The sequence below is a fragment of the Notolepis coatsorum genome (genome assembly GCF_963971535.1).
Source record: "Notolepis coatsorum genome assembly, chromosome: 5".
Lineage (NCBI taxonomy): Eukaryota > Metazoa > Chordata > Actinopteri > Aulopiformes > Paralepididae > Notolepis > Notolepis coatsorum.
Window position 1 is genome coordinate 29,523,511 of NC_140169.1, and position 27,500 is coordinate 29,551,010.

At 46.1% G+C, this 27,500-nt stretch overlaps 1 protein-coding gene across 1 annotated transcript in view; it reads right to left on the reverse strand.

The window, feature by feature from the left end:
• The window catches only part of abcb6b (ATP binding cassette subfamily B member 6 (LAN blood group) b), a gene marked incomplete at both ends in the record, with an annotated part of 199,859 nt that overhangs the window by 101,094 nt on the left and 71,265 nt on the right, over positions 1-27,500 (reverse strand). Inside the window, one exon of the mRNA XM_084314055.1 lies at positions 17,253-18,332. Coding sequence (XP_084170181.1) covers positions 17,253-18,332 — 1,080 coding nt within the window. The remainder of the gene's footprint in view (positions 1-17,252; positions 18,333-27,500) is intronic.

Here is a 27,500-nt window from a genome sequence, read left to right on the forward strand (position 1 = left end):
TCCACAAATCATGTCCAGCCCGGATTCGGCTCAAACAAGGGACTAAACACGTTTCGCAATTATGCCACAACAATGTGGAGCAGCCCTACCCACAGCCGTAAAAGAATGTGAATCCCTACCCACCTTCAAAACCGCTCTAAAAAAGCACAGAAGGGAGGCCACAATTCGAAACAGGCCCCGGTAAAATGTCCGTCCAATGCCGCACCCCCCCCCCCCCCTTCCGCCCAAACCACCCCAATGTACAGTTGCCTCCCCCTCAAATGTATATATTCTTTTAGAAACTCTGTCTGTAAATAGACAGTACTGTATATTTGTATATCTTGTATGTCATAAATGTCTGGATGTAACAGTACTGTATATCTGTATGTCACACACACACACACACACACACACACACACAACACACACACACACACACACACACACACACACACACACACACACACACACACACACACACACACACACACACACACACACACACACACACACACACACACACACACACACACACACACACACACACACACACTATCTTTCTCTCTCTCTCTGTCTCTCTCAGTGGAGGCTGGTGACCAAATTTTTAGGTGAAGCACAAATTATTATATTATATTATATTATATATTAAATTATATTTTTAAAACATCCCCCACTGTGTGTCAGTGGTCAGTGGGACACAGATGAAAATATAATATTAATATACACTATATATTAATATAATACCAACACCAATCAATCAATTAATTAATATTAATATCAATATACATACTAATATACTATCAATACTACTATTGAATATACATAAACTATTCATTTCATTTACACTATACATTTCATCAAACCAGCATGTCATGTCTCCTTTAACTGTGGGTGAAAGCGGTCCGAGAACTACAATGCCTGACAATGTTTATTTCTGCATCTCACGCAACACACACAAGCCACCGGTCGTTTCAGACACAAACCCACACACAACGGACAAGATAGCAGTTCTCATTCATAAGAGCACACCAAAGTTCCACCACATGAATCTCACCGTGACAAATCAGCAGAGCCACAGAGGCACTAGATCAGCCGTGCATCAGCAAAGTACGCTAGCCTAGCCACAAGCTAGCGGCAACATTCATTCATTCATTCACCACTAACACAGTGCACATGCAAATATTATCTGCAGGCTGCATTAGCAGCCAGCAGCCAACGTGATACATTACATCCAAGCTAACGTGATAATGTTAGTAGTTATTAGCATCCAAGCTAGAAACTGCTAGGCTGCCTGCTTATGCTTACAGTACCTGCAATAATGTTGTCATCCTCCTGGACAGATAGACTTGTTAAATCATAATATCCACATGTGTGTTGTGCTGGTCCTCAGTAAATGTCCGGCTATTAAAGTGCTAAATGTTAGATACACTAATATAGAGGTTTCGAACGTGGCTGCTCTCAGTGCTCTGTTAATAAAATTTTCAATCAATCAATCCCGCGAGGGGAGAAACAGCCGTGTAGCTACAGAGCTGCAGTCGTAGGAGCCATACTCTGATTGGATTTGCAAGGCTGCCAATCATTCAACCTCCGTGTATTGGATGTCAAGGGCTGTCAATCATTAAATCCTCCATTCAATGGCAAGAGTTTAACTGCACAGACCGTGCTTAGATGAAGTTAATAGCCTATTTTGATTGGCTATTATTTATTATTTATTTAACATTGGGTCAACCTGTGAAGTTATTCTGCACGAATATTACTGCAGTCATTACTGCAGTGCAGGCCTGCTCAGAGCTGGCAATTTTGGCAATTTTTGAAGAAAAAATAATTCACTGGCATTTTTTTACAGAGGAAAACTTTTCGAATAAAAAAAAATAATAATAATAATAAATGTGTAAATATGTATATATATATGTAAATTAATAATAATTATGAATTATGAGTGAATTTGTGTTTCACGTGTTGTCATAGAGAAACCTCCACTGGTCTCTCTCTCTCTCTCTCTCTCTCTCTCTCTCTCTCTCTCTCTTTCTCTCTCTCTCTCTATATCTCTCTCTCTCTCTCACACACACACCATTTCTCCCTCTGTCTGCAGATCAAATCAAATCAAATCAAATCAAATCAAATCAAATGTATTTGTATAGCCCAAGATCACATGAAATTGCCCCCATGGGCTTTACGAGTCAAGAAGAAACATCACAATAGATCCAGAACAAAAAACACAATAAAATCCATATATGCAACACTCCCAGACTTTCCCCAATGAAGATGAGGAACGACTCACTAAAAGATGTGAATGATAGCAGCGTCCCTGTGTAAACAGAGGGGGTGCGAGTGCTCTGAATGGGTCTGATGATGTCAGGAGTGATAGAATCAAGAATCAAGAATCAAGAGGTTTATTTGTCACATACATACCAGGGCATACAGTGAAATTGATTGATTGATTGAAAATTGTATTAACAGATTGCAGAATGGGTACAGTACAGTACAGCTCAATACATACAATTGTTAAGGGGATGCAGACGAGAGAAAGACTTTCGTCTTGTTTACATCAGGGCGGGTGGTCATGCCTGCATCGATTGTGCAATAATACAATAATAAAATAGACATAGACAAAAAAAACAGGTAAGAAACAAGGCGTGCATGATAAAAATAGACATGCTAAGTTCCTGAGAAACTGGTTCCTATGTACACTACTATACAATATACAATTTTACAATTTTAACTCTGTCATTATTATACTTAATGTATCTAAACTATACTATACAATACCCCATTCCTTTAAAGTGACTTTTCCATTATTTAAAGTGACATTTAGTCAGTGGCGGACTGGGACACAAATTCAGCCCGGGACATTCAGACGCACCAGCCCACACACCGGCCCACGCACCGGCCCCGAAACCGGCCCACACAACGGGCGTTATGAAACACTTGTCCAGTATTAAACAACCCAAGGCTGTGGCTAAGGAGTCAACATCAGGGAGACCAAATCTACACACCGCCCCTAGATGTGCACTCATGCACAGTGCACACACACACACACACAGACACACACATACATATACCGTTACTTCCCGTCATTGGCATATGTTTTTTTACTAACATCTTAGTGACTCATTAGCCTAGGGATTAAGGATACATGAAGTATTAACTACACCATAATAATATTGAGGTTTTGATCCATAGAAAGTAGGGATGTCCGATATTATCGGCCTACCGATATTATCGGCCGATATCGGCATTAAAATGTGATATCGAAAAATATCGGTATCGGTTTTAAAGAAATAATATTTTATTTACATTTCTATAACCTTTATTTACCCAGGCAAGCAAGTAAGAACCAATTCTGATTTTATTTATTGTCAAAAGTATGCATAATGTTGTGTTAATTCCACAACAAGAGATATGTAATGTTAATTACCTGAAATTATTCCATTTCTTGGGGCGGGAAACCCTGCATATATCGGTATCGGTTGATATCGGTATCGGAAATTAAGAGTTGGACAATATTGGTATAGGTAAAAAAGCCAATATCGAGCATCCCTAATAGAAAGGTCTGTGCTACACAATTTCAGTTAGATTGGATTTATTGTCCTTTAATTTGGCACTCATGACATTAGTTGCTTGCCGTTTAATCAACATTGAAAGACCCCCCACTTCCTCCCAGAAACCCATTCCAAGAGCCTGTTCTCTCTCTCTCTCTCTCTCTCTCTCTCTCTCTCTCTCTCTCTCTCTCTCTCTCTCTCTCTCTCCCTCTCTCTGTGTGTCTCTCTGTGTGTGTGTCTCTCTCTCTCTGTGTGTCTGTCTGTCTGTCTGTCTGTCTGTCTGGACTGGGCTCTCTCTCTCCCCTCAGGGTCAGCTGTGCTGGACTGGGCGCTCTCTCTCCCCTCAGGGTCAGCTGTGCTGGATTGGGCGCTCTCTCTTTCCTCAGAGTCAACTGCATAAGAAGAACATCAGCAATCAATAATAATGGCTTGAATTCATACAGCGTTTTTCAGCCTTTTGAAAAAACCCAAAGTAGTAGTAGTAGTAGTAGTAGTAGTTTATTCAGTCATCATCTCACACAATACAATATACCCCATCATTTAACAATATTTGATTTTACAGTGACTGAAAAGGTACAGACTGAAGCATAATGCTTATATATGTCTGTCCTATATTCTTAACAAAAATTAAAAAAAATTGGCGGCTACGTGGCGTAGTGGGCAAGGCGCTCGCCACAAATACTGGAGACGCTGGGCTCGCCTGTTCGAGCCCAGCGCTCCACATTGCTTTCAGTTTAGCTGGTCGTTCATACTAATACACATTGGCCGTATTAGGGGGTGGGAAACTGATGGGTGGGGATTGGGCGTTGTGGACAGCGACTCCTACAGGTCGGTTGGTGTGCCTGCGCAGTAGAATCAGGAAGTGTCGGGGGCAGCGTGAGCCTCCCACGCGTTACTCCTCGCCACTGAGAGATCGAGCTGCGCAGGTGAAAAGATGCGACTGCTGTTACCTCAAGTACTGGAGGGGACTTGTGCTATGTATGACTTAGTCCACATTGCAGCCGGCTTGTGGGAGGCAAGAAACAGCGTTCGTGACAGGGGAGGGTTGAATTGGATGATACGAAATTGGGATGGGAGAAAATGTAGAAAATGGGAGAAAAAGTGGATAAAAAAAAACAAAAATTTAAAAAATGAAGACTCCAAAACAGTATTCTAAAAGAAAATAGCAAAAGAAAACAGTATTATTCACCCCTGTAGTTTTCAAAAATAGCTTTACAAATTTTCTTAAAAACCAAAAGCGAATTACTCATTCTTAACTGTATATCAGCATTGTTCCACAAAGCGCTTCACAGAAACCATCAAACATTCACACAGTCATACACTACTGGTGGTTGTGAGCAGCATCAGCAAACACAGCTGCCCTGTGGCAGACTGACGGAATCATGTCTGCTATTCAGCGCCAACCACCATCAACAACCTTCATAAATACATTCAACATTAATGGAATAGGCTAACTACCAACTTAGCTGTAGCAGTTAGCTGTTATATGCAATCACATATGTTTAACTACGGGGTAGTAGTTGACCTAGTTGTTAGCTTAAGCTAGTTAGCTGTGGTTATTTACAAACATGTAGATGAGACTAATCATATACAGATCGAGAACATGGCTAACAGTTGGGAATTCTAAGGTACATCTTATTTAAGCATGTAAAATGGCAACTAATCAATTCAATCAATTAGATTACCAATATTATATCAACATGAAAATTTGGAAGGGAACATAATAGTATTTTATTTTAGTATTTACTATTATAATATTAGTAGCCGATTAATTTGCAGCCCGTCCTAGGTTCTGATTGGCTCTCTAGGTTAGCACTTTAGCTTCTGATGCTGTGGTGGGCACTAGTCCTAACATTGCTAACAAAACTTTTAGTCAGAGAAAAAACGTCACGAGTCACAACTATTTACGTCCACGTGCTGTAAGGAATCAGGAATACGGAAAGCACATTGTCTTGTAATAGAATGACTGAAATCACTGCAAGAGCTAGTATAGGCTAGCTAGCCCTCATGAACCGGCAGACACCAACAGTAGAATATGCACTAGGCTACTGCATGCACCTGTCATGTTACTGTTGGTTCCTTCCACTTGAACTTCATCATCATTAGCAGCAGCAGCGGGTAAACATGTCTGTAATTTTAGAACATTGTTCTGCGTCTTTTACTAGCAATTTTAGTTTTTTAATTCTAGCTTTTTCAGCTCCACCCTTTCTTTTTTTGCATTCTCCATTTCTGCGCTTCTAGGCCTACTCGCGGTTGGGAGGAAACGTGAATCTCATTCACTGATGTCTCATGTCTCATTCAAGACTGGCTAACAAAAGCATGTCTTTCACTTAACACCAAGAAAACAGTGTGTATGATGTTCACAAAGTCACCAGTAGAGGTCACTCACTCTAATGTGTTTCTGGGAGAGGCGGAGCTGGACATTGTACATTAATTCAAGTATCTTGGGGTCACATTGGACTTTACATTGACCTTCAAAAAGTCATGTGAAGAAAGTGACAAACAGTCAAGTTTAACATCGAAAACTTCAGGCAGATCAGGCCCTGCCTGCCAGTTAATGCTGCAAGGATGTTTCTGCATTCAATTTTATCACACATCGAGTAGGCCTACTGTTTTATCAACTGGTCTCTTTTATATGTCACTACTCTTACACCAATATAATTACTCTACAAAAAAGCCATAAAAGTATTTGATAGGAAACCAATTTCATTTCATCACTGTAATGTTTTAGAAAAACATAACATGCTAAGTTTCGAGAATTTCCAAGTTTTCAAATATACTTGCTTCATGTACAAGGTTCTGCATGGACTTGCCCCTCCCCCATTGAATGAGTTCATCCAACAGAAAGCAGACACTGGCATTACCACCAGGGCCATCAGTAGAGGGGACTGTAAGGTGCCTTTTCGGTATACTACCATTGCAAAAACTGTGTTCTCTGTTAAAAGTGGTAACTACTGGAATAGCCTGCCAGTTGTGATTAGAGAGTGCCCCACATACTCCATGTTCAAGACCCATCTTAAACTGCATCTTAAGGCAAACCAGAACTGTGATCATTTTTAATCTGATTTAGTTTATGCAACTTGTTTATTGTTTTATTGCCGGCCCACACACTGGCCCACACACCGGCCCACATAATGGCCCACACACCGGCCCACATATGGCCCACACACTGGCCCACACACTACACCGGCCCACACACTACACCGGCCAACACACCGGCCCACATTAGTGGCCCACACACTGGCCCACACACTGGCCCACACACCGGCCCACACACTGGCCCACATACTGGCCCACACACCGGCCCACACACCGGCCCACATACTGGCCCACACACCGGCCCACACACTGGCCCACATTAGTGGCCCACACACCGACTCACACACTGGCCCACACACCGGCCCACAGACTGGCCCACATACTGGCCCACACACCGGCCCACACACCGGCCCACATACTGGCCCACACACCGGCCCACACACTGGCCCACACACTGGCCCACATTAGTGGCCCACACACCGACTCACACACTGGCCCACACACCGGCCCACACACTGGCCCACATTAGTGGCCCACACACCGACTCACACACTGGCCCACACACTGGCCCACACACTGGCCCACACATCGGCCCACATTAGTGGCCCACACACCGGCCCACAGACTGGCCCACATACTGGCCCACACACCGGCCCACACACCGGCCCACATACTGGCCCACACACCGGCCCACACACTGGCCCACACACTGGCCCACATTAGTGGCCCACACACCGACTCACACACTGGCCCACACACCGGCCCACACACTGGCCCACATTAGTGGCCCACACACCGACTCACACACTGGCCCACACACTGGCCCACACACTGGCCCACACATCGGCCCACATTAGTGGCCCACACACTGGCCCACACACTGACAAAAAAAAAAAAAAAGTAAAAAAAAAAAAAAAGTATAAATTCTTTTTTTTTCTTTTTTTTTGGACCAGCCCACTTTGGTCCCGGCCCATCGGGATTCGTCCCGAACGTCCCGATGGCCAGTCCGCCACTGCATTTAGTTTAAAGTGATTGTTTAACCTCTTCCACCCGGAGCCTATTTTCTGAAAATCCGTCTAAAATACAAACCTAGCAATAAGAAAAAGAAGCACCACAGGCGGCGTGGAGGAGAGAAACCTCAGATGGGCTGTTCAAAGCGGATCCCGCAACAGGATGTCGGTGATAATATAGTGTTGCTATGGATGATAGGTGGATGGAGAATAGAACAGGTGAATAATTGGTATACGTATACATGTAATGAAAACACATATACATAAGAAAATTTTTAAATTAAAATAAATAGAGCTAAGAACAAAAAAAGCACTGGTATGAAAATAAGATAAAGGCTAAAAGTCAATGCTTGGAGCTCAAAGTATCAGAATGTAGAATCTGGTATCTCTCTGCATCAGAAATATAGTCGACCAGTTACAGTTAGATTGTAAAGATAAATACTCTACAGTATATATAGACGTAGATGTTGTTCATTTGGGAAACAGATGACAAGAGAGGAATCTGAATGTGTGAGAAGCAGCCTGCTAATGTCTTTCATCATCTGTGACCAGATGGAACCTCTAAAAGATGTGGGTTTTGGAGGTGTGTTTGTGTGTTCTCTTCAACGAGTCAATGTGTGATGTAATGTATTGGAATGCATTCCAACACTTCAAGGTGCCCCTGGTGGCTGGCCTCCCAACAACCAATTAAATAACTAAGGCCATGGTTACACTGGGGAATACAGCAACGTTTTTGTTGCTGAATGATTACGTTTGCTGTCCAAGTTAAAAATAAAAACGCCGTTTTGGCAGGAAAACGCGTTGTCCTACTGGCAACGCTGAAAAGGTGTTTCCGTTTTGGATACTCGCCAAAACTCGCCGACAATGGTGCCATGTAAATCTGCGCGAGCCGGATACGGAGCCGTTGTTGCTCAACGCCCATGCGCAGTAGAGACCTGCACGTTATTTCCAGTGTTTACACCAGAGCTGTCCCAAGTAGCTGCGGCTACCATGTGTTGTCAAGTTATTGTTATAAGGAGCCCAGTCCAAGCTACAACAGTCTGCATTCCCTTAACAATTGTTTGTATTGAGCCGTATTGTATTGTACCCATTCTGCAATCTGTTAAATAAAGTTTACATCCATTCATTCTGCTAGCATTAACGTTACCAAGCTGCTAGCCATAATGCTACACTGTTATAATGGCATATACCAATCACGTTAGCACGTAAGCTAACAAACTTCGCTGCTAGCCACAATGCTATACTGTTATACTGGCATATCCCAATCACATTAGCACGTAAGCTAACAGAATCGGCAACGATCTTTTTGTGAGACTAAACTCCGCTCTTGGTGGTCAATTGTGTTGATGTTAGTTTTGTTTCATCAACAAATGAGAGGCAGAACACACAGTGAATGTATCCGTTTGGTTTATTGCACTTTTATTGCACTTTCTTTGCTGAAAAATAAATGCTACGTTGGCTAAATGGCTCACGCGAGGCATTTAAAGATGGTGGATTGTTGATTTTTAGCAGGAAGTGTATTGACACATTAAACTTTTCTGTTTGGTTGAAAATGGCCTTCATGTTTGAACTACATCGCCACCTACTGCCACCTACTGCTTTGGCATTGTACTACATGTATATACATCACTGTGCTCAGGAGTCAAAAACGATGTCTAACTTGCCTGCCATTACGTTGCGTTCTGAAAAGCGAAACTGACCCTGAAAACGAAACGAAAACTGGCCATAGTGTAACCGCAGCCTAAGAAAGCCTTAATAAATAATTCCACTACTACCATTACTACCATAAAGACATGCATTCTAGCTTTCCTTCTGTTGTCCTTGACCAAGGTACTGGCATTATAATAACTGGAGTTGGTCCTTTGACCAAGGTACTGGCATTACAACTGGAGTTGGTCCCTTGACCAAGGTACTGGCATTACAACTGGAGTTGTAAAATAAATAATATAATAATAATAATAAATAATAACATGTTCTTAGTCAACTAGTCTGGTTAAATAATAATGTGTTCTTAGTCAACTAGCCTGGTTAAATAAGAACGTGTTCTCAGTCAACTAGCCTGGTTAAATAAGAATGTGTTCTTCTTAGTCAACTAGCCTGCTTAAATAAGAGCTAATAAACAAACTGGTCAAGAAAGCAAACTCTGTGGTGGGAGCGGACCTGGACAGTCTGGAGGTGGTGGCAGAGGGGAGGTTGAGGAGGAAGCTGTACACTATCCTTGAGTGCGGTCCACGTCTAGCCACAGACTTATCCCCCCCCCCCGACATACCACCACAAAGTGCTTCGGGCAGTCCTTTGTGCCGGTGGCAATCAGGCTCCACAACCAAGAAGGGCCAGGAGGGGCTAACTGCCGTGGACTGGAGGAGCTGATTTGTGGACTGTAACTAATTAACATCATGATTAGACTCTTTTTAATTTTTTTCACCACTTTTAGCTCTATTTTAGCCCTATTTTAGCTCTTCTTTTTAGCTTTTTTTTAGCCCTACGTTATTTGTCCATCTTTGTTTTTAACACATACTAAATGTATGTTATGTATTAACGTTAGGTTATGGCTATAACCAAGTTCTGTTAGTTAGGGGTGACGCTTGGCATCACTACTGCACTCCCTCGCGTACGTGCACGCGTACTGAATAAACTTCCACAAATATACCTTTAATACCAGTATTAGTCTGACCACACCCCTCATCAGCTTACCTTCATAAGCAGGTGTGTGGTCACCTGCTCTCCTCCTACCCAAGCTTTCACCACAAGGTGAGGTCAAGGGCTGCAGCGGCCGTCTGATGCCAAGCGTCACCCCTAACTAACAGAACTTGGTTATAGCCATAACCTAACGTTCTGTTCCGTTAGGGGCTCTGCTTGGCATCACTACTGCACAAAGGGAGGCCAAGCGGAGCCGCTGGCTGACAAATACACCCCGCTGACAGCCCCCCACAACCATCAGAACAGGGAGGGCCGAGCCCCCCCGACCCCCCCTAATGGAGGGCATCCCCCCTATTAGGGGCTTCACGGGAGGGCGACGGACCCGACCGTGCGAAGAGGCACTCAAGCAACCCAACGCACAGGGTGAGCAGACCGTGGCTTGACCCCACGACTACACCCACGCACAACCCGCATGCCACCCGGGAACGAACGTAGGAAACAACCTCGTCACTGCCCCCAGAATCACGGGGTCAAGGGCAAACCCAACCCCGTGGCAAGGCCGTAGCAGCGGAGCGCGAAGGAAGACCCAGACCCACCAAAAGGACTGGGCCCCCTGGAATGGGGGCCCGGAGAAGTCCATGATGCCAGCATCAAGACCCCACCAGGTGGGCACCTAGTGACCCCGCCCCCCACATCGCCAGCGCATTCGGACAAAGGCCCCTCAGCCGAGCGGGCCCTGTCCTCCCCAACAGCACACCGCCTGGAACACAGGCCCTGCAACAGGCAGACAGCATGGTCATAACACACAAGAGTTAACCAAGGAAGCAGGCAGTGCACCGGGGAAAAGACCAGGCAACAGGCTGTCAACCCAAGCCTGGAAACTGCGGACGAGGCAGGCGCCAGAAAGGACAGCTGAAAACAGCCGCCCCGGCGGAAGGGGCGTAAACTGGCGTTGTCGCATAACCAAGCCTTTAAACAGCATGTCAGAAGTGGGATCCTTAGACCACTCGACCCCTGACAGCTGCCCACAGAAAAAGCCCATACGATCGGCAGACGTCATGAACGTGCAGGGGCACCCTCAACCGGAGAACCGGGAGTTGACACTGCAGCAACACACCAGAGAACCAACCACCCAGGCATTACCCCATGCAATGGTTGGTCCCATAACCCCTCAGGAAAGAAACCCCAAAACACATCTGCGGCACCGCCGCAGCCCGCGTTCTGGTTCCCAACAGGGCTATCCCGGGCCTACGGGTCAACGAGCATCACCCCGGACCGGGCCCGGTGATACGGGGAGCACAGGGTCCCCCGAGGAGGTTAAAACCACCCCAACAGGCCCCTCAGCGCCAAACGCAAGAGAAGAGCGTAAAAATGGAAGACCAGCCCCAGCACCCCGCACTCGGTATTCCCAGGAGGTCACCCAACCAAGTACCAACCAAGACCAACCCGCACAGCGGCCGAGATCCGACGAGATCGGACGCGTACAGGTCGGCACGGCCGTAAGCCATTACGACAGTGCAGAATACAACGCACCTAACAAGGGTCCCATAACGCTCAACCCTGTGACACCCGGATCGACCTAGCATTTTTCCCCCTGAAAAAAACCCAAGTCCCTCAGGGTACCAGAACAGCAGATCTGCATCCCCAGCGGACAACGGGTGCAACTGGTCTGGACCAGCGTGACCAGAACCAGTCCCGTGCCCTAATCACGCCGACCTGCCAACCCCAGGAGAAGGGGCGTGAGACCCTTCCCCATATGTCCAGACCCATTCCGTCATCATCCCCTGACATGAACGGGAACCCATCGACAACACACAGGGTGTCGGAAGAGGAAAAAACCCCTATCCCAATTGCTCCATAAAAACGCTGTTTCACCCAAGCAATCAAGGCGCGCTAGTCAGCCAATGGCCCAAAAGCACATCCTGAGCCAGCACTATGTGTGCGTTTGGACATACCCACATCAACAATAGGCCGTTTAGACCACCATATTGAATCCCCAAGACGCCCAGGGAAACGACAAGAGGGGCGAGATGCAATCAACTCCATGAATGAATGAATGAAAAAATTTACCCAACAGACTGCAGAAAAGGGTACAACCCAGTACGGCAATACACACAATAGGTTAAGGGGAGGCAGACCTGAGAAAGACGTTTAGTCTTGTTACCATCAGGGACCCTCATTTCCAATCCATCAAAACACATTCAACTCTTTATACAAATAAAGAAAAGGCATCACCCGTATGACCCAATCTGCACAGCTGGGAGTAAAAACCCTGTTTTTCACATGATTTCAATCCAGTCACTCCTTTTAATCAGAGTGTAAGACCAGACCCTCCCAGAAACACCTTCCCACATGAGACCACGGTCAAGAAAAAAGATATGTAAACTGTGAGACACGTGACCAATAGACTCAAGTTTGACACATAAACCGGGCGCAGCAGGCCTGTGAGCCCTGCGCCCAACCTCGACATCTTTAAGACACCAGCTCATGGAAGGCGTCGCCATAGCAACAACGCTACAACGGGCGGGGAAAACCTACCGGATCCTGTCATGTAACAGGAGTCGGTAGAATACCCCTTCCCCCCCCCCCCCCCCCCCCCCCCTGTCAAGCAAAATCCCCTAAACCAATCAAGTGGGGAAGGAGGGGTTTATCCGACACCCCCTCCCGAAAACACAACCTTTATCCCTACACACAGAAAAACAACCGTAGCCATCTTGAAAAACCTCCGGTAGAAAACAAAGCATAGCGAAGCTAATACAATGCCCGCTACCCACAAAAAGTGTAAACGGTTTTACAACAAAACACAAGTCGCCTGTGCGTGAATCCTATACCCGTTGCCTATGTCATACATAGGAAAAAACGCTGAACGAGAGTAAGCGGCTAGGCCGTGAAATGTGTGCGTACGAGTATTACTGCAACTAAACAACACAGCATTGTGAAAACACATATACTTAGTCAAAGCAATGGAATAACACCAGTTCTAGCTGCATGTGGAGCATCAAGCTAAATAGAACCTATTACCGAGTGTACGTTGCAGACCTTGCTTAACCTCGTAATCACAACACAACTCACCCCACAACGTAAAAAAGGGCAGATTCATATATACACAGCCCCACCATATGATTTGTTTGAAGAAACACACAGTTTGTTCGGCCAAAACACAGTCCCCCTCCGTCGGGGAACTTTTTTTATTACTACTAATTAAATAATGTCAAGGCACAAAATCACAGAGGGGCCGGGGAGGGTGTAGGAGAGGGGACACAGAGGGGAAAAAGTCACTCCTAACGGCGTCTGCCACCTCGCGCCGCTCGAGTCTTGCCACCCTGGGGAGCCCCGGAGGGACGGTAGGTTACAGTCTGCTGGACACGACGTTCCCTACCGTCTCCTCCGGTCTGGGATGGGCCGGCAGTGGCAGAAGCGCCGTTTCGTCCCCTGGCCCTCTTGGCAGGGCCAGCAGCGGCGGCGGAGGCAGTGGTACCGGCGCCGGAGACAGCTCGACGTCGCGGAAGCCTTCTGCCTCCACCGGCAAGGACGGGAGGCGGAAAATGGGGTTGGAGGATGGATCTCTCCTCTGCCATCTCTCTGCACGTTGAGGTCATCAACCGCAGGGCCTTCCCGAACAGGCCAGCGTCGGAGAGGGCGGCCGTCAGAAGAGGAGCTCTCTTCCTCTCTGGCACACGGGCCTGCTCCAGCCAAAGGTGACGCTGGCCCAGGGTGGCCAGGGCGCGCACTTTCCCCATGGCTATGGCCAGCACCTGGGAAAGATGCAGGACAGCTCCCGCAGCCTGGGTGATCTGATCGCATTTCACCTCGGTCAGATCCGTGCCGCCCGTCATTATCCCCGATACAAATCTAGCCAGGTGGGCGATGTTAGACGCCGCAGCCAGCGATTGTGTACCAGCGATAAATGACTGGTCACCCCAATAAGCCAATCGCCTAGCCGATTTCCCCTGGAGGACCGGCTTGCACAGTGGCTCCCACACCATATCCGGACAGAGGAGCGCGGCCATCGGACTGTCAAGCCGAGGCACGCCCTCCCCCATACCTTTGACCAACCCTGCTACCCGCGTAACTGGTACGTAGGTAGGAGTTAGTCCCATGATGTTGGCCACCGCCTGACCCCGACGAACATAGGCCCCCATCGATGGGAAAAATGGGTAGACAACGTCCACCCCTCTCACTGGGGGACGCTGCCAGGGATGGCCTATGAGGTTATCAGGGACAGGTGCAGGCAATGGCAGCGGCAGCGGCACACCGTTTGCGGTGGCGGCTACCGCCATGAGCTCGGGAAACAAGGCCCGCAGTTCCCCCTGCGAACCTTCCTCCACCGACCCCGCATCCCTCACATACAGCAGGCTGCGACTGGTCAAGGAGCCACAATCCGATGCTGCCGACAATAGGGCATCCTGCCGCTGAGGCCAAGGTGGTTCCTCGACATCCTCGAACAGGGTGCCCCATGGAGCCATTTCCCCCCCCTCCGGGGTCTCCTGAGGAGGGATACTCTCCTCCACGGGGCCTTCAAACAAAAATCCGTCCGCCTCGTCCATGAAGTCCTCAGTCTCCATCGGAAATCCCGAGCCGGACGCATCTTCGCTGGTCTCCAGCAGCTCCCCAAACCCAGGCCGTTCGCGTCTGCACGCCACCATCTTGCGACGCGAGCGAGCAGACGCGAAAAGTTTGCGTCGCAAATCCTCCGGCTCCAGAACAACCCCCCGTTCACCAACGGGCGATTCCCCAGAACCAGAGGAACCAGAGTCGAGATCAGGCCATCGCCGGAGCGACGGCACCGACCCCTCGGCTCTTCGGTGAGGAAAACTATCCACCGGCAGTCTCCCGGGCTGGGTCGGCAACCACGAGAGTGGCAACAGCCCAGCACCGAGGCGCACAACGGAGGCGGGAATGGAGAACCGGTGGTGAAGAGTAGGTCTAGCGGGTCTACTCTCCGCGGAATACATTATGACCCAAACCTTTTCTTGTACAACGAATGTGAGAGAAGAAAAGATTAAGCACAATGTAAACCAGTCACAACTCTTTTCAACTAACAACACGTCAAGTGGGGTACTACCGAGGCACTTCCTTGTGGTGAAAGCGAGAAGGAGGAGAGCAGGTGACCACACACCTGCTTATGAAGGTAAGCTGATGAGGGGTGTGGTCAGACTAATACTGGTATTAAAGGTATATTTGTGGAAGTTTATTCAGTACGCGTGCACGTACGCGAGGGAGTGCAGTAGTGATGCCAAGCAGAGCCCCTAACGGAACAGAACTGTTTTTAAATGGCTGTTTATGCTGTGATGGACACCTGAATCTCCCCTCTGGGATAAATAAAGGTTTTCAATTCAATCAATTCAATTCAAAAGTTAAGTCCATATCTCATGTGTTGAATGAATGGATGAATGAATGAATGAATGAATGAATGGATGAATGAATGAATGAATGAATGAATGAATGAATGAATGAATGAATGAATGAATGCATGAATGAATGAATGAATGAATGAATGAATGAATGAATGAATGAATGAATGAATGAATGAATGAATGAATGAATGAATGAAAACTTTATTTAACAGATTGCAGAATGGGTACAATACAGTACGGCTCAATACACACAATTGTTAAGGGGATGCAGACCAGAGAAAGACGTTTGTCTTGTTTACATCAGGGTCCCCCATTTTCAATTCATAGTGTTAGTATTGTGCGTGAACGCTACACTGACTAGCCTGGTTAGATGAGGGTTAAGTCCATAGCCTAGTTAAATGAGGGTTAAGTCCATAGCCTGGTTAGATGAGGGTTAAGTCCAAGTGTTAGTGCCGTGAGTGGACGCTACACTGACTCAGCTCTGAGTCAAAACACCAGATGCAGATTCACCCTCTTTTTCAAGTCTTCCTTTCATTTGTTTTTTTTCCCGTCAATGTTTGTTCTTTAAACCCCCTTAATGCCACATCTTTTCCCTGCATATGGTGGCTGTTTATCCCCTTACTAAGATAATCAATGGCAGACTGAGAGAAAGAGAGTTAGAAGGAGAGTGAGAGAGAGAGAGAGAGAGAGAGAGAGAGAGAGAGAGAGAGAGAGAGAGAGAGAGAGAGAGAGAGAGAGAGAGAGAGAGAGCGCAGCAGGTAGTGTCAACTCTTACTCGAGAGAAACTAACTTAATACAAAAGTAAGTGCAGAAACACTAGCAGTGTGTGCTCCTGGAGGAATTAGCCTGCACCATGAAACCTTTTCACCTCAAAATATCACAAATATCTTAATCACAGCGCCACGCCGACTTGAACTGACCAAGAGAAAACACAGTGAATCTATGAGCTCTTGAAATCTGAAATCTGTCTAAAGCATAATACGCGAATGACTCAAACTTAAAGAAACATCTCTATTGGTGTTGTTTTCTCTCCTCTGTTCCATTTAAACATGGTGCAGTTACCTCCCGCGGCCACAGGCGGCGCCAGTCTTCTGTAGTGGAGCTAAATCTATGGACTAAGATAAGATAAGATAATGGTAAGATATTCCTTTATTGATCCCCGTGGGGAAATTCAGGCGGCATAGCAGCATGGGGGAGGGGGGAGGGGAGGTACAGGTATGGGCTGTCACGACTAGGCGTATTGAACCCAATATGCAGACAATGAGAAACAGACAGGTCTTGTTAAAAACCCGGTATGGGTATATTTAATACAAGAGTATAGACAGGTCTCCAGGCAGAGGTCGATTTACATAGGGGAGATTCTAATACAGTCCAGGGGCGTGCATGGGACAGGATAGTCAGCCAGGCAGGGGTCAAAGCGGGGCAGACAGAGACGCACAGAGGAGCGGTTAGTAATCCGGTTGATGCGGAAAGGACCGATGAACTTAGTGCCAACTTGCGACATTCCACCTTAAGAGGAAGGTCGTGGGTAGATAACCACACCTCCTGGCCCGGACGATAGTGCGGGGCTGGAACCCGATGACGATTAGCGTGTCACTGGTACCGGGAAACAGAGCGGAGTAGTGCAGACCGAGCCTTCTTCCACGTTCGTTGGCAGCGGCATACGAACTTCTGGGCCAACGGACCACTGACCTCCACCTCTTGGTCAGGAAACAGTGGAGGTTGATACCCGAGAGCGCACTGGAAAGGGGAGAGTCCAGTAGCCGAGCTCTGGAGCAAGTTGTGAGCGTACTCCACCCAAACCAGCTGCCGACTCCAGCAGGTAGGATTCGAGGTGACCACACAGCGTAGAGCCGTCTCCATGTCCTGGTTGGCACGCTCAGTCTGCCCGTTAGACTGCGGATGAAAACCAGAAGACAAACTGGCTGACGAGCCAATGAGGGAACAGAACGCCCGCCAGAACTGTGACAAAAACTGTGGCCCCCGATCCAACACCACATCCCGGGGGAGACCATGAAGTCGAAAGACGTGCTGGACCATCAGCTGTGCAGTCTCTTTGACGGAGGGCAGTTTGGGTAGGGGGATGAAGTGTGCAGATTTGGAAAACCGGTCTACTACGGTTAGGATGGTGGTATTACCTGAAGAGGGCAGTCCTGTGACAAAGTCAATTGAGATGTGTGAACATGGCCAGACAGGTAGCAGGTGGAGGATCCCCGATGGAGCTGAGTGGGTCGCCTTGCCCTGGGCGCAGGTGGTACAGGCCAATATGAAGGCCTGTGTGTCTGTCTCCATGGTACATGGTAGGCTACCAGAGGTGTTGTCCCTGCTCCCTGTTGCCCACGTCATAGTTCCTCTCCGCTGGGGATAGACGTCGAGAGAGGAAAGCACACGGATGGAGCTTATTGTCTGTATGGGACCGCTGGGACAGGACAGCTCCCGCTCCCGTATCCGAAGCGTCAACCTCCACCACAAACTGTAGGTCGGGATCTGGCTGGACCAGGACAGGCACGGAGATGGAGCGGCGTTTGAGGTTGAGAAAAGCAGCATCCGCCGCAGAGGACCAACGTAGTTAGTGGAGGTGAAAGCACAGAGGGGGTCGGCGACGCGGCTATAGTTGCGGATGAATCGCTGATAAAAATTTGCAAAGCCCAGGAAACGCTGTAGCTGCTTCACGGAGGAGGGTTGGGGCCACTGGGTGACCGCAGAGACCTTAGCGGGGTCCATCCGTACCTGCCCCTCGGAGATGATATAGCCCAAAAAAAAGACTGTGACATGAACAGAGTAATAGAGCAATCAAATCGAATTAAATTTAATTAACAGTTTTAGTGAGCATTTTCTCCGTCAACGTTGTGCAAGTTTAAAAACAGCTGATTTGACAGAACCCATCAAAGCTCCCACTCACAACCACAACAATGCTGGTCTCATTTCCTTATCATTCACTTGCCCTCTATAAGGATTTTATTACATTACGTTTTGGTTTTCAGTCCCCAACAAAACTGCATCTGGACCTGATGGAGAGAAGCTGAGAAAGCTATTGAGCTGCCACCAAGTGTGTGTGTGTGTGTGTGTGTGTGTGTGTGTGTGTGTGTGTGTGTGTGTGTGTGTGTGTGTGTGTGTGTGTGTGTGTGTGTGTGTGTGTGTGTGTGTGTGTGTGTGTGTGTGTGTGCGTGCGTGCGTGCGTGCGTGCATGTGTGTGTCTGTGTCAGTGTGTGTGTGCAGGGCCGCCTCAGGGGGTGTGCGAGCAGTGCGGTCGCACAGGGCCTCACGGGAAGGGGGGCCTCGCACATTTTTTTTTTTATTATTATTTTTTTTATTTATTATTTTTTTTATTTTTTTTATTTTTTTTGCGAGGCCCCCCTTCCCGCGAGGCCCTTTTTCATCACAGACCTAAAATCTAGTTTTGCTTATATGCTTATATATTTCACATTAGACACGTTTGTAGAATGTGTCTAACTTGTTCCTGGCTCTGCAGCAGACATACTCACTATTGGAGCTCTGGGGCTCTGCAGCAGACATACTATTGGTTTCAACGAAGGGAGGGGTTACATGTGTACAGTCGGCCGGCGTGCGTCAGCTGCATTTGACTATTTCGCGTGTGCAGCATTGGAGGTTATGCTTATGCCAGCCAGGACGAAGAGGACGGTCGTTCGGCAGATGGACTGAAGATGAAAGTTGTTGCATGTTAGACAGTTCAGTCAGACTAGCCATGTCGGCTTAGCTAAAGGCAGGGACAGCTAGTTAGCTTTAGCTACGTTATAATATCGAGTGCTAACGTGTGGTTCAGTCGGGATAGCCATGTCGGCTAGTAGCTAGCTTAGCTAAAGGCTAACTAGCGTTAGCTAACCTAGAGAGAGCGCGTGCAGCATTGTTATGCCAAGATGAAGAGGACGGTCGTTCGGCAGATGAACTTTGTCAACTCCACGCGGTTGTCTCCATCCTCTTGGACGTTTGGTGAGTTTTTAATGCACTCTATTCTATTCCCGCCGTGGATATATCTCTCTCTCTCTCTCTCTCTCTCTCGGGCCGGCTAGCTATCGTGGCTAAGGCTAACGTTATGTTGGCTAACGTTATGTTGAGCCAAGCGGGCCGGCTAGCTAACGTAACTAACGTTATATTGAGCCAAACGGGCCGGCTAGCTGTTGTAGCTAATGTTATATTGAGCCAAAGCGGGCCGGCTAGCTAACGTAGCTAACGTTATATTGAGCCAAACGGGCCGGCTAGCTGTTGTAGCTAATGTTATATTGAGCCAAGCGGGCCGGCTAGCTAACGTAGCTAACATTATATTGAGCCAAACGGGCCGGCTAGCTGTTGTAGCTAATGTTATATTGAGCCAAGCGGGCCGGCTAGCTAACGTAGCTAACGTTATATTGAGCCAAACGGGCCGGCTAGCTAACGTAGCTAACGTTATATTGAGCCAAACGGGCCGGCTAGCTGTTGTAGCTAACTGTGTGTACCTGGTGTCAGTACCTGGCTACTCTATTTGCAGTTAGCCTATTTAGCTGATGTCGGCCGTTGGCTCCTTGCTACTTTGTTTTCTCTGGTAGACCCTCTTCTCTTGGGATTTAAGTGTTGATCTTTGTCCTTTTGGATCTATGTATATTCATGTTGCCTTTGTGAAGTTATCTTTTCCTTCAGATTTGTTCTTCCATTAAAAGTTGAATATCCTTTAGGGGCTCATCTTAGCTGTCTTGCTTATCTCTCTCATACATGCTCTCTCTCTAACACACACACACAGACATGCTCTCTCTCTCTAACACACAAACACACAGACATGCTCTCTCTCTCTAACACACAAACACACATGCTCTCTCTCTCTTTCTAACACACACAGACATGCTCTATATCTCTCTCTAACACACAAAATGACATGCTCTCTCTCTATATATTTCTCTCTTTTTCTAACACACATATACATGCTCTCCCTCTAACACACACACACAAACAGACATGCTCTCTCTCTATCTATCTCTTTCTAACACACACAGACATGCTCTATCTATCTCTCTCCCTTCAATTCAAATGGGCTTTATTTCACATTCTTGTATTTCTCCCAGTAGGTATGGGAGTTTTGAGTTATTGTCCATGTTTTCAAAGTCTCTCTGGGTGTTTGCAATTTGTGGGAAGTATATGTCTTGGTATAGTGGGCAGGTTGTTAACTCTTTCAGTGCCACGCCTGGTTTTCCATTTTACCGCTTGAATGCCACCATCCGCGCCAATGTTAACGTTAATATCGCCTAATCTATGTTTTAAATTATGGCTATGTGTCTAATCTGCCCATCGCATTATCAAAGACTATTTTCCAGACAGTGCTGTGAAGGCAGATTGTTTTTTTATCGCGTCGTTGCCGTTTCAGAGCAGTTAGAAAAGCCCCCGTTTTGATATAAAAAACAGCTCATTCTGGAGCATTCTATGAAAATCGTCTTTTAGTGGAATATTCCACAACGTTGATATTCGTCGGCCTTTTTATGAATCGTTTTCAAATAAACGCTAGATGATCAATATTATACGTGCACGCACGCACATTACGGCCGCGCGCGGATAATCGCCTCGTTGATTTCCTCTCGGAGTTTTACATTGAAACCGAAAGAAGACATTTCACAAAACAGCTTATAACTTCATCAAACTTACTCTGATTATCCTACCACTGATAACATAGAGTCCTTACCTGACATCAGATGGTATCCAACTGGTATATTCCAATTCCTGATCACCATTCGAAAAAATCGATACGTGTATGGATCCAACGCGACACAGTGGATCTCCATGATCCGCGGGGATCTGAGGCTCCAGAATGAACTCTAGTAACCCCGGCTGGATCAGTGAACTGGAAAATGTGGAGTACCGGATTTTTTTCCCCATTCATTTTCATTGAGTCCATTCCAAAATCACTTATGTCATCTGGGAGACGACAGGGGGCGCTTTTTTCCACAGTGATCACCGGCGCAGCTCGGCAATACTCGGGTAGGCTCGGGTGATGCAATAATTTTTCAGATCGCAAAAAAAAAAAAATAATAATAATTCCGAGAAATCTCGTGAGTGGCTAGCAACCACCTATAAAAAAACACGAGAAATCTCGTGAGTGGCACTGAAAGAGTTAAGAAGTGGAGCTCGGTTTCCACCTCATCTTGTGTGCAGTGGGTGCACAGTCTGTCTTCGCTTGGGAGCCAGGTCTGCCTATGGCGGCCTTTCTCGATGGCTAGGCTGTGCTCGCTGAGTCTGTACCCAGTCAAGGATCTTCTTAGTATTGGGTCAGTCACAGTGCTCAGGTATTCTGCCACTGTGTACTCTCTGTTTAGGGCCAAATAGCATTTCAATTCGCTCTGGTTTTGGGTTGTTTCTTTCCAATGTCTCTCTCTCTCTCTCTCTCTCTCTCTCTCTCTCTCTCTCTCTCTCTCTCTCTCTCTCTCTGGCCTTGCTCTGGTGGAGGGTCAGGGGCATTGCCGGGTCTGTGCAGCGATAACACTGTATATTGACTGTAGAACGGGAGCTCTCGCTCTCTCTCTTGCTATATGTTGACTGTATCATGCCCAGCCTCGGGCAGCGCTATTATTTAAGAATATGTTGACTGTATGAAAAAAAAAATATATATATATATATATTTTTTACCTTTTAGGGGGGGGGGGGGGGGGGTGGCTCGCGTTTAAATCTCGCACAGGGCCTCGCATTTCTCCCAGGCGGCCCTGTGTGTGTGTCTATGTGTGTGCGTGTGTGTGTATATATGCGTTCCAAAGAGATATCCCAAGATATAAAGTCATAATCACACTGCATGCAATATGGCATTCTAGTGCTCTTAAGGGGGCACATAACCAAAAAAAACAGTGCTGATTTATTTTGCACATAATCACACATGTCCAAAAAGGTTAAACCGTTTTGCACACATTCATTTAGTTTGACAGTTGGGAGTACATTTGTTTAAATATGACCACCAGTGATGATCGGGGACATTGAACACATCCTTGTGTTGTGTTAATTACAACTCAATGAAATGATAAGGTTGCAGCCTCTATAAGACAAGGTATTGCTAGTCTTTCATCTACATCATGTCATTGAGCTGTAATTAACACAACACAAGGATTCAAACTCGGTTACTCTCAATACACTTGCTCTAGTCTACGCAGTTTTTGGTTGTGTGTGAGATTATGCGCAACATTTATTAGCATTGTTATTTGGTGAAGTGCTCCTTTAATTCCTAATTCCCTATAAAGAGGGTTTGTGGGTTCAGTCTGCCGGGGTCACATTGGTAAACCTGTTGTAGATAGATTTGGACCGGATAAACCAGATTGACACCAGATTAATGACATAATCAACACCTCATAAAAACCACTGGTAAAAGTCAGTCTGCTTAGAAAAGACACGAAACCAATGTGAAAAAGCTTCTTCAAAAAGCTCCAATTAATAGAGTCACTGTGTGAGTATTTGTAGGCCAATGCACAGATGTGCGTGTGTGTATGTATGTGTGTGTGAGTAGCTAATTAAGTGGTCCAGCGATGTGCAATCGTGAAGTTCAGCATGTGTTCTCATGGCGTGAGGAGGTCCTGTGAGGACACCAGGAGGCTTAATCATTTTAGGCAACCAGCTTGCGCCTAGCCACGCCCCCGCGGCAGCGGCAGAGCAGCCGTAATCCCCCCTCTTTTAACATCGACGGTTAGCTCAACTGGTTCGCCGCCTTGCTGTGGATCCTGCGGTGCATTGGTGACAAGTTCAAATCTCTTAAAAAAAAATTATTTTAATTTTTTTAACGTGCATTCTTTCGTCGGTTACGTTTAGGCATTCTTTCGGAGTTGGTTAAGGTTAGAGTTTGTCTTAGAGCATGGCAATATTCTTTCGGAGTTGGTTAAGGTTAGGGTTAAGTTTAGGCATTGTTTCGGAGTTGGTTAAGGTTAGAGTTTGTCTTAGAGCATGGCAATATTCTTTCGGAGTTGGTTAAGGTTAGGGTTAAGTTTAGGCATTGTTTCAGAGTTGGTTAAGGTTAGGGTTAAGTTTAGGCATTGTTTCGGAGTTGGTTAAGGTTAGGGTTAAGTTTAGGCATTGTTTCGGAGTTGGTTAAGGTTAGAGTTTGTCGCAGAGCATGGCAATAGAATGCAGCCTATTTCCGCACTGCCGCTCTCTCGCGCTGCCGCGGTCACATGGGCGTCGTGGCCAATCAGAGAAACGCTGAACACAAGTTGGTTGCCTAAAATGTTGACGCCACCAGGAGAGCAGCGAGAGCAGCGGGAGCAGACGGTACGCCAGGCCTCAAAGGGTTTTCTGACTGACCGGTGCCGGTTTTCACCCATATATTGGATCTATCCCTGACCCGGTCAGTTAAACACACTTGCTTTAAGAAGTCCACTTTCTTATCCCTGTGCCTAAGTAAACAGAACCAGCCTGCCTCAACGACTACAGTCCTGGACCGCGCACCTCCGCCTTGACGTGTTTTGAGAAGCTAGTTAAGGGCTAATATCTAGTCCTGTCACCCAAGCACCCTATATCCCTGAAGATAAGATAGGATAGGATAGGATAGGATAGGATATGATAAGATAAGATAAGATACGATATTCCTTTAGTGATCTCCTTTCATAGCAGCATGGGGGGGGGGGGGGTAGCTACAGGTATGGGCAGGGTAATAGTAGAAAGAATATAGGCAATCAAATGAAATCTAAATATTAAAAATACGAGAAAAATAAACAGTGTAAACAATATAATTAACTCTGAATATAAAATGAGGAGAAAAATAAACAAGTGCAGATGAGGGTCTGTATACCCTGTAGGTCTGTATGCCCTATCGCAGGGGTGGCCAACCCGCGCCTCGCGAGCCGCATGCGGCTCTTTGCCCGTCAATGTGCGGCTCTTCCACCCATAAAAAAAAACAAAAAAAATAATTTTTTTTTTTTTTTTTTATTTTTTTTTTATTTATTTTTTTTTTATGTCACTCATTCCATAAGGACGTAGAATAAACATTTACAATTTTTTTTAAAATGGTCCATTTGCATGTTCTTGGTATCTGAATCTAGGGACATATATGGATCAGTGTCAGAAATAGTGTGTCTGTTACTAGGCTTGAGTAAATTGTAATGAACCAAAGGAGAATATCAATTCTATTTTAAAAAAAAAATTATCTTTGACTGTAAATAACACCATGCTAAAATTGACCAGACCTGAAAAATCTAAGCAAATGAATAAAGGGAAGATGATTAAACAGAAGGTTTTGTAGATACAGTACTGAATTCTGCCATCTTTTTTATAATGTAAATTTCTCCACCATTTTTCATCATATTGCAACACCTTTTTTTGCAAGACGTTCACAGAAAGGTAGAGAAACTAACTGCGTTCTGTTTTATGGCAATAACGTTCAGGTTTGTGGGAGATAATCCCAAAAAATAAGAGAAATTAAAAAGTAAATCCAGAAGTCAGATGATTGACAGGGGCTGGTGTGAGCTGGGTAGGGTAGTTTTTCGAAATTTGAAAGCCCTGAGTCTCTTCCTTCAAAAGACTACACTCACTTTTGGCTGTGCCACTTCCTCCTGTCAATATGCACCGGTTTCCGACTCAATGCCCTGAGATTTCTATAATCTTATATTTCACTAATAACAGTTAAAATAATTGGTAAACAAACATAATGCTGAAAATATACACTTTTACTGTATATCTCGGGCTTAAGAGGTTAACCCTGTGAGGCCCAAATTAAAAAGAAATTAGCAACTTCAGAGGCCAGAGGGTGGGACATATAAACACATTTACTATCAAATAGCATTGTGAGGCTGAACAACAGGACCAATTGACTATACATGTGCTTAAAGGGGAACTATCTTATAAATGGCTTTTTTCAGTGTTTACCATTGTTTCTTAGCTATGTGGACTTATATTAATAGGATATATGTCTCCAATTCTCATATTGGCGAATTCTTCCAATTCTCCTCTCACAATATTCACCCTCACTGAACTGAGTCATCTGAAAATGTGCATATCTGTGATGTCAGAGATTTCTCATCTGCATAATAATGTGGCAGTTGATGTGGCAGTTGGCACCAGGCCACACAGTGGTTGGAGCCCAGCCTCAAAACGGCTTAAGATCTTGAGGTAGAAAAATGCGGTTTTTAGTACTTGATTAGAAATACAAAACAATGCATTTTTTTTGAAAAAAACCTAGGTGTTCCATAGACTCACAGGAATTGTGTAAAAGTGCCCAAATAGTGAAAGAAATAGTAAAATAGTTCCCCTTTAACATTTTTTAAATAAACATTATTTTTTTAAATGGCTAAAAGTGATTTTGTAATTTTGCAACCGTGGGTCTCACAGGGTACTTTTAACCCTGTGAGGCCCAAATAAAAAAGACATTAGCAACTTCAGAGGCCAGAGGGTGAGACCTATAAACACATGAAGGGTGCCGTGACTGAAAAAAAAGGTTGAGAAACGCTGGTATATGGTGTGGCTCTTTGTGGTACCACAGTCATTTTTTTGTGGCTCTTAGTCTCTGACTGGTTGGCCACCCCGTTATGTTCATTAACTACAGCTCATAGTTCAACAACAACACCCATCAACAGGACACTAGTGGATAGAGGAAACAGAACTACAACATCCAGGATCAACAGGACACTAGTGGATAGAGGAAACAGAACTACAACACCCAGGATCAACAGGACACTAGTGGATAGAGGAAACAGAACTACAACACCCAGGATCAACAGGACACTAGTGGATATAGGAAACAGAACTACAACACCCAGGATCAACAGGGCACTAGTGGACAGAGGAAACAGAACTACAACACCCAGGATCAACAGGACACTAGTGGATAAAGGAAACAGAACTACAACATCCAGGATCAACAGGACACTAGTGGATAGAGGAAACAGAACTACAACACCCAGGATCAACATGACACTAGTGGATAGAGGAAACAGAACTACAACACCCAGGATCAACAGGGCACTAGTGGATAGAGGAAACAGAACTACAACACCCAGGATCAACATGACACTAGTGGATAGACCACCGTAACACTTCCGGGATTCTGAAATCAGGGAGGAGATTGCGGGGGGTGCATATGAATGAATGTGGACGAGAGCCGTGATGTAAGTGGTTGCCGATACGGCTGTGGGGGTGCTAGAGACATGATCGAATAGACGTTTATGCGCCTCGCTCTCCTGAACACGGCGTGACCCATAACTAATCGATCAGAACTAAATCGGCAGAGAAAAAGCCCATTTTAAAGCACCTATTCCGCTTGGACATGCGCAGAGTGCCCATGGAGTCTGGACGACGCGAGATGACGCTCGAATGAATGTGGACTGTTCCATCAGAGGGGGGAGCTTCGATGGTCATGTAAGTGGCTACAGACCGCTGCACTTAAATATAAACATTAGTCTACCTGGAGACTCAATGAGGTAATTGTAGATGTCGCCATAAGACACGTCTGGCCATTTAGTGGGATCATTTTTTCATTATCCTGTTCGGCTGGCCACCGAAGCTCCCCCCTCTGATGGAACAGTCCACATTCATTCGAGCGTCATCTCGCGTCGTCCAGACTCCATGGGCACTCTGCGCATGTCCAAGCGGAATAGGTGCTTTAAAATGGGCTTTTTCTCTGCCGATTTAGTTCTGATCGATTAGTTATGGGTCACGCCGTGTTCAGGAGAGCGAGGCGCATAAACGTCTATTCGATCATGTCTCTAGCACCCCCACAGCCGTATCGGCAACCACTTCCATCACGGCTCTCGTCCACATCCATTCATTTGACCCCCCCGCAATCTCCTCCTTGATTTCAATGTAACGCGGAAGTGTAGTGGTCTATAGAGGAAACAGAACTACAACATCCAGGATCACCTTGGCACACATGTCTCAAAGGACCTGATTTGCTCCACACTCCACTGAGTTTGTCTACACATGTCTCTGAGGACCTGAGTTGGTCTACACATGTCTCTGAGGACCTGAGTTGGTCTACACTAGGGTGA